The 8,459-nt window shown below is 36.1% G+C and overlaps 1 protein-coding gene and 1 long non-coding RNA gene across 2 annotated transcripts; one reads left to right on the top strand and one right to left on the bottom strand.

Annotated features, from left to right (window-relative positions):
- Positions 1-1,088: 1,088 nt before the first annotated feature.
- Positions 1,089-2,784, bottom strand: LOC114357295 (uncharacterized). The gene is made up of 2 exons (XR_003656291.1): positions 2,734-2,784; positions 1,089-1,174 (listed from the first exon to the last, which is right to left on the bottom strand). It is a non-coding gene; the product is annotated as an uncharacterized LOC114357295 (long non-coding RNA).
- A 707-nt stretch (positions 2,785-3,491) lies between these two features.
- LOC114357294 (ommochrome-binding protein) lies at positions 3,492-4,857 on the top strand. Its single transcript, XM_028310840.1, has 2 exons — positions 3,492-3,795; positions 3,960-4,857. Exon 2 carries the CDS (start codon positions 3,960-3,962, stop codon positions 4,839-4,841), a length of 882 nt encoding a protein of 293 aa, XP_028166641.1. The 5' UTR covers positions 3,492-3,795; the 3' UTR covers positions 4,842-4,857.
- The last annotated feature ends 3,602 nt before the right edge of the window (positions 4,858-8,459 follow it).

Consider the following 8,459-nt stretch of genomic DNA (forward strand, 5'->3'; position numbering starts at 1 on the left):
AAATAACATTTACTTTTAGTCTATCGACCGATGAATCATCAAGTTATTAGGTACCTACTTATTTTATTTTCCTTAATCTCGTCAACATACCTGGTATCTAACACCTAGTCAAAACAAATCATCAACAACAATATTCTACGATAGGTATTTTGTTTATTATTTTTTAATTACTTTGAGGTAATGGTACGTAATTATGAAGTTAGGATCTTCTACATAATATCCGAATTTCAATTTGAACGGGTACTTAGTAGAGGAAATATCTATTTCGAAAATAGATAATTTGATTTTGGTACCTACTTCGTTCGTTCGTTCGAAGTAGGTACCAAAATCCTACTACTAGTTGTAGGTATCTCAATTATTTTTTGCATCCATAATGTTACAGAGGTGGTATGGTATTAGGTAAGGACGTAAGACGGGCACAGCATATAAGGAGAGGGGAAGAATTTTTGAAAATTTAATTAATTAATCCAATTGTAAGTAATAGGATCATACCTATCTGCGGAAAGATAGATCCCACCAAAAACATTCTGTAAAAAACTAGCCAAGTCTCGATGGAGCTGCTTGTTTATCTCTAAAAAGTAATGAAATCTAGATAAAGTCGTGCCAAGTCTATGGTTCCTTACTGCGATTTCTTTATTATTATACTTAATGTTGTGTGACTTGGCCGTTGAACAATCTTTATTATGATAATCATCCATATTAAGTATTATTGAAATACGCAGCTTTATTAAGCCTACAATTGACTGGTTATTGAATCAACGTTTTCCAAGTGGCAATTTTCCATCGTCAATGGGTAGCGGCTCTGGCGACAGATTGGTGCAATGATGTCATGGAGCACCTGATTTTGTACCCTTCAACGGCCAAGTCACACAACATTAAGTATAATAATAAAGAAATCGCAGTAAGGAACCATAGACTTGGCACGACTTTATCTAGATTTCATTACTTTTTAGAGATAAACAAGCAGCTCCATCGAGACTTGGCTAGTTTTTTACAGAATGTTTTTGGTGGGATTTCACTTCTTTTTGTAGAAAGTGGCATAATTATTATTTAACGTCGTCGTCTTTTAATATTACCGACATTTTTTCTTACGATATTAAACATAAATTAACTCAACGACCTTTAAAATGGACAAAATCAGAATGATTGGTTTAATAACTTAACCATAGCGAACCTCACGATATAATAATAAAGAAATCGCAGTAAGGAACCATAGACTTGGCACGACTTTATCTAGATTTCATTACTTTTTAGAGATAAACAAGCAGCTCCATCGAGACTTGGCTAGTTTTTTACAGAATGTTTTTGGTGGGATTTCACTTCTTTTTATAGAAAGTGGCATAATTATTATTTGACGTCGTCGTCTTTTAATATTACCGAGTACCGACATTTTTTTTACGATATTAAACATAAATTAACTCAACGACCTTTAAAATGGACAAAATCAGAATGNACCGAATCAAGGATATTATGGATAATATTTTGATACTTGGTTTTTAAATAATTATTTATGATAATTGAAATGTAAGTTATGAAACAAATAATACATTTATTTAAGTTTCTCATGATCCAAATTCGGTATATGTTTCGTTCACTAGAATTTATATGACACGAGTTTGAAGTTCACATAAATGACCAATTTTAAGATAAATTAGCATAAGTACTACCAGCGTAATTTTGGTTTTAATTCGATTCGTTTTATTTATCTTGGTTTATTTGTATTTTATATGGGATAGATAATAGTTAATTGACACATCCATGAATTTTACTTGGGGAATTTGGAATAATCAGTATCACGAAACAAGGAACCGTAATTATTAATACTTTTTCTCAAGTTCGTGATATATAAATGTATAGTGTTAGGTACTTGTATGACACATAACATCAAAGAAATCGACATATTTGTAATAAATTAATTAATTTTTATTATGAGTCATTGGCGTATATGGGGTTATCAGGGGGGGGGGGAGTACCCTCACTTGAAGCAGCTCCAGAGGTGGGGGGTTAGTCCAACCCCCACATTTTTTAAATTTAGACTTGTATGAATATTTTCACATATCGTTAGAATTAAAAAAATCTATATTTTATGGGTACGAAGGGGGGGGGGGGGGGGGGGTATAATAATAAAGAAATCGCAGTAAGGAACCATAGACTTGGCACGACTTTATCTAGATTTCATTACTTTTTAGAGATAAACAAGCAGCTCCATCGAGACTTGGCTAGTTTTTTACAGAATGTTTTTGGTGGGATTTCACTTCTTTTTATAGAAAGTGGCATAATTATTATTTGACGTCGTCGTCTTTTAATATTACCGAGTACCGACATTTTTTTTACGATATTAAACATAAATTAACTCAACGACCTTTAAAATGGACAAAATCAGAATGGGGATGTTGCCTGGGTCAAAAAGCAAGAGTTTTAATTAGTCCGTCAGTTAACTTATCAAAAAATACTTTACACGTATTTTTCACTTTTTCAAACTAATGAAAATTTAAAGAGATATAGCGCCCCAAAGTTCATAAGAAGAGGCCCGTGACGTCACCGCTTGCTTAAAAATGCCGCACGTTGTGACGTCGTGCGCAACTTCAACGCACCATAACTATGTAATTATTTGTTAGATTGACAAATAAAATTATATGTGTCCAATATTTTTTGATATTAAACATTACGGACTAAAAAAATTTTTTTAGGCAACTAGCCTATTATTGGTTTAATAACTTAACCATAGCGAACCTCACGATATAATAAACGAAATCAACGAAATTAAAACTACACAACATTCAACTTAATCGACGGGGGGGTCTAGAAAGGAAAAAAAATCTGGACACCGCGGTGCAGAAAATCGACGCTCAAAGTGCTAGCGCCATATAGCGGTGAGCGGTACAGGCGAACACCACGGTGCCGGTGTGGCGCTAGTAGTATTGATTATGAATGTGGTGTTACTCCAGACCTTCGATTTTCCTAGTTTTTATAGTTTTCCCTTTAAGTGGCCATTAAACCCTAACTCTGTACCAAATTTCAGCTCTCTGAGTTTATGGGAAGTACTAGTTCTATTTTGATGATCATCAGTGAGTGAGTGAGTGTCATAAATGCGAAACTTTGCTTTCGCTTAACTTCGGAACTAAATGACCTACAGACTTGAAATTTTGGATTTTAACTATGTGATTATAGCTTACTAGATGACGAAAATTTCTGCGTTCTGGTCTTATCCAGAGGTTCTCAAATAGGGGCCTGAAAATGCGGCGAAATGGTTCCAGTAAAGGATGGTACGGCAGTGTTTGCTTCGCGCTCGACTTGGCGGGGGCACTGCCGTGCCCCCAGATTAAAATACATTTCATCAGAGTAGCTGTTACTGTTACACTCTTGGAATCGGATCCAGTCACCATTGAAATGACGTAAACGAATAGTGTAGGTTCTTCCCGCGTGCCCTCATCTTTTTATATTGACCAGTTGCTATTGTTTATTGTTAATGTTAGTTATCCGCTTACTATTTATTGGAATCAAGCACAAGTAGGTCGTCAGTCTGGATCTTAATCCATTCTTCTACACTTGTGGTAACTGAAGCAACGTGTGCCCTGCTTCTAATGGCTCCGTGACTGTTAATGTCAGTACTTAATTTGTCACTAGGTTAATTTATAATTTATTCAGTTATTTTGCATCAACTAAACCTGTCACCGGGCAGTTTACCCTATCGATAATATTCCTTCACCTTTGCTATGCAGATAGCAAACACATACAATATATAAAACTTCTGAGTTTCGACGATAGTTACGAGTGGAATCTGCAGCGTGAAAGGTTAGTACCTACTTGTACTGTGTTTTAATATTCAATAAATTTATTGCGTTACCATAATTATGTAAGGTAGGTGGTTAGGTCCATTTGTTTCTGTCTTTTTTGAATCTTTTCTTTTTTATTTTGTTTATAAATGTACTCACTTAGGCACGTTATCTTCCTTGCAGATGATGCAGATGAATTTAGTAGTTTTGTTAGCGAGTGCTGCCTTGGTTAGTGGCTATGGAGTTACGAGTAAGTTGCACGGCGGTTATTACCGAGTCCCAGCTAACGCCGGAACTGTGCTGATGAAAGACGTCGAGAAGCCCTACCAGCTGGCCCTCGACCGCGACACCAACACCTTGTTCTTCAGCTACACCGTCGACGAACAACGCCGGCGCGAAGGAGATGACAACGCCTTCCGCTCTGCTTACGTTAACTTAAAAGACGGCACTTCAGGCACCATCCCCGGCGTGCACAATGGCTTCGCCAACGCTTACGACACCCAACAAAAAATTGTTTACATCGGTGGCGACACAGGTGTCCACAAATTCGATTACCGTACCAAAACAGCCACAAACTTGAACATCACGGAAAGCAACATCTGGCAGATGTTTTACAAAAACGGCCTCTATTTCACCACTTATCCTGACCAGAAAGCGTTCGTTTACAAAAATGAGAGGCTTAGACTCGTGCCGGAACTGATGGACGTAAAGGCAACGCTGGTGGCCCTGGAAAAGGATGATAGTATAGTTTACTCTTTGGATGGGGACCTGAGGCGGACTTCGGAGGGGCGGGTCTACGAGCTGGGCTCGTACAATGTGAATGGTTTCAACACTGACGTCAACGGTGACTTGTACTTCTCGACATCGGATGCTATTTACCAGGTTAACGGGAATGCTGTGCAGAAGTTCGCTGCGTTTCCCGACATCTATGGGTTTGCTTTCGAGGGGGACAAGCAGATCATCTACGGAACAGAGAACAGTGTGATGCGCCTGACCCTGACCTCAGACATGTTCGGCGATGATAATAAAACTAAAGACGAGGAATCGAACAACGTTCCACAATAAATTGGCAAAGAAATTACAGTACCTCCATACAGGGATTAAAATGTTTACATACTAACACCTATGTTATAACAATAAGGTGCAATAAATGAATATGAATACGAATGCTTTTTCCTCAACAAAATTGTTAATCATCTAAGTATTAACAAATCAATTACTTAAAAGGTAAACAGTAACAACTATAGATAGCACATAACCTTGAATATACATAATACAAGTTTATTTACATTATAGCTGCAGTGTTTACTTACATAAAGGTAGGTAGGTACTTCATGAAAGATAATAGCAATATGGAAATAGATAAAATTATGTAAACAAGTCGTAACTGTAATACAGCGACTGAATGAACAGATAAACTTGAAATCGACAAGGTTAAACAAAGAAACAATATTATTAAAAGCTATAAATGCAATGGTTTTCAGAATCTGAACTCGGAATAGCTTAAATTTAAGTAATTTATGCCTAAAAATTGATGAAGGATTGATGGTGAAAACGGGGATAAGCCTTTTTCCGATTTTAGCAATTCAAGTAGGATTTTTGAGGATCATTCATGGGCGTACTCAGCTTCTGGCCTAGGTAAAGGGGCAAGTCATATTTTTAAGCCAGATAGTTTCACCTAGCTCCTTGTGACTTCCAGGGGTACTTATGCCCATGATTGTTATCCTCGCCGCATGGGTGATTCCACTGCTCAAACGCAACAACTTTAATCATGTCAAAATAAAAAAAACATCTACTTCTTCATAGGTGTGAATTGTACGAACTGGCTGATAATTTAGTATTGGTAAAATTATGTACTGTTTTATTTTAATATTTTTACTTTCTGAAATATCTGATAAACGCCATCTAGTGTTGTTGCTACGAATTAATTTTCAATGACGTCAGTACATGGATACGTTCACAAGAAAAATTTAAATCTACTACCCAACGATAGATGGCAATGCAAACTTCATGTTTAATGTTGCTACTGACCGCTAGATGTCACTATCAGGCCGAAACTTTTTGAGTTGGTATTTCGGATTGGAAATCTTCGTTTATTCATTTATCAAATTTTTGATTGCCACAAAATATTTGTAATTTATTTCTAGAATTTTGACTATTTCATCCTTGCTCTACTCATAGGTATATTTTTTGGTTTCAGTATTTTTTTCATAGATAGATAGCCTACCAAATATTGTACTAAATAGGTACCTATATTTACAAATAAAATCCGACAATTTGAATGTAATGCTTGCTTGCTACTTATCTAAAAAAACTTATCTAAAAAAAATCGAAGGGTAGACGGTAGATTACAAATAATATGCAAGGTAGGACGCGCCAAAACTCACGAGCAAAAAACTAAATCTTCAAAATTAAATTGTAACAATGTATGCCTCCACAAAGGATTCCGACTAAACGCATCAAACACAGAAAAATGTGCGTTTAAAACGAAGTGTCAGCAAGTCAATCTGATTATCACGCTCCTGCGAGCTCGTGAGAAGACATCTTACTAAACATTGTCCGGTGCGCGGTGTTGCCTCGTTATGATTTACCTCTAAAATAATTCTGCTTAATATAGTACTTTAAGCCTCAAAAGATTTTGAAATATTACGGATTAGAAAACCAATCACTTTTGCAGAGTAGGCTTACCTAGATACTATATTTACCTACGCAAAATGGATAGTTACATAGAGTTCATGGGTTGAATTAAAGAAACACGAAAATTGTATCAGAAAGACCCGTCGGCGAACTTTAAAAACTGTGTCAAAGTTCTTTTTTTATCAATTAGAACACTTTACCTAATAACAAAAATAATAGGCACCTGTGTGAGGACTAAGGAATATCTTATTAAAATTATTCCATGTCCATGTTATTATTAATGTTATAGCAACCCAAAAATCCTAAAAAAACTCTTATGCCATCGTGAGAACATGTCCGTCACGTCAAGTGTCACAAAGTCGCAAGCCTCGGTTCTGCGGCCCAGCGCACCCGCGGTGCTCCAACGCTTCAGTGGATGCACAGACAAGTGTTTTGCAAGTGTTTAGTTTATTCACACGACACTATTATTATTAAAGTAAGAATAGGTAATGTCTGAATAAAATAAATATGTAAAACTTTTGCGTTAAGTAACAGGTTTTAATGTAGAGAAAGTGTTTAGATCCATTTCAGTCATTAACGCCTGAAAATGCGATAATTTATTCGTATTTATAACATGATTTAGGTATATTTGTAAAACATCATTATTGTATTGCAGGTCGTTTTCTTCTTGGTTTTCCCTAATAACCTACTTCTGAAACATCATATTATTAAGAACTTTTCAAAAGCTCTTTGTTTAACAAGTGGTTTAAATTTAATCTCGTGTAGGTAATAATTACTTTGTTTTCAGGTGTACCTGTACAACATTCCCGAGCTGTGTGTAAATTGAGAGACTTTTTACAAAAAAAGCTTTTCAGAGTATTTCAGTTCAGCAGCAAAATAGATATTTTATAAGAAGAAGGAACCAAGTTATTTGAAACTAAAACAGTAAAATAAAAAACATCGCTAAACAAACAGTTTGTTGCCACTCAGAGAGAGCTTTTTCTGCTGTTTTCTTTTAACAAAACGGGCTTCAGTAGCCGTGTGTAACGCGATATGCGTATTTACACAACTGTTACTAGCATCGGATACTGCAGTGACTTTTTACCACCCTAGTTTGTTACAAAAAGTGTGACAAAATACTTATGTAAGTATTTTGAGTTCAGTATTTTTTTTTAATAACTTATTGTTAAAAATAACATTTCTATTTCAACAACTAAGCGATTCCGACTGATAGAGTTTTTTTTTAGTTTTTTTTTATGCTAGACAAGGCAGTTATTTGACCGCAATCGCACCTGGTGTTAAGTGAGATGCAGTCTAGGATGGTTGTATTGATGGTGGATGGGATGGTATGATGGTAGTTAAGCGCGTTATGTTGCAATTTGCATTTGAAGTAATATCACATAGCAAATTACGTAAAGTAGAAGGAGTTTTTTGTTCAGTAACTCGTAGCGTTCAATTACTGAAAGTGTACCTTACTATATTGTGGAGTAAAGATTACTGACCGAATAATATACTAACTACAGAAGTCATTATTAGAGTTTGGAAACAAATATTTTTTTTTCGTTACATCCTAAAACAAAATTCTACTTGATAGAGCTTTTATGCAGTTCCTTTCATTTCACAAAAATATACGTGTGAGCCAACAGCCAACCTCGACAAACCTCAATGTTTGTTTTATTTCAATCAAGCGATTCCGTCGCGTTCATACAAAATATTTTCCATGTCTATCCTCATTTAGTTAATAGGGAGGGCCTTTTAGGCCGGAGACAACGGCCGGTGTCAGGTAACCCTTTCAACGCCGTAGGAAACCCTACACGGCCCTTTTTAGCTTTTTTGCCGAAGTTTTTCTCAAAAACGCCGCCTATCAGAAAGGCTCTATATTCATAATCAAATCGCCAATTGTGTAGGAAACATTATGACAGGCGGCAAGGTGTTCTCAGCTATGATTTATTATATCGTTGCACCCCTGCAGCCCTGGCAGGGGAAGTCGGTGCGAATGTCATTAGTAACGGTTTTTGGTGTTTGATAGTGTTTTCTTTCTGTTGGGGGTAGTTAAGACGTTAAAAA

The sequence above is a fragment of the Ostrinia furnacalis genome, unplaced genomic scaffold (assembly GCF_004193835.3).
Source record: "Ostrinia furnacalis isolate ACB-3 unplaced genomic scaffold, ASM419383v2 OfSCF3121, whole genome shotgun sequence".
Classification (NCBI taxonomy): Eukaryota; Metazoa; Arthropoda; class Insecta; order Lepidoptera; family Crambidae; genus Ostrinia; species Ostrinia furnacalis.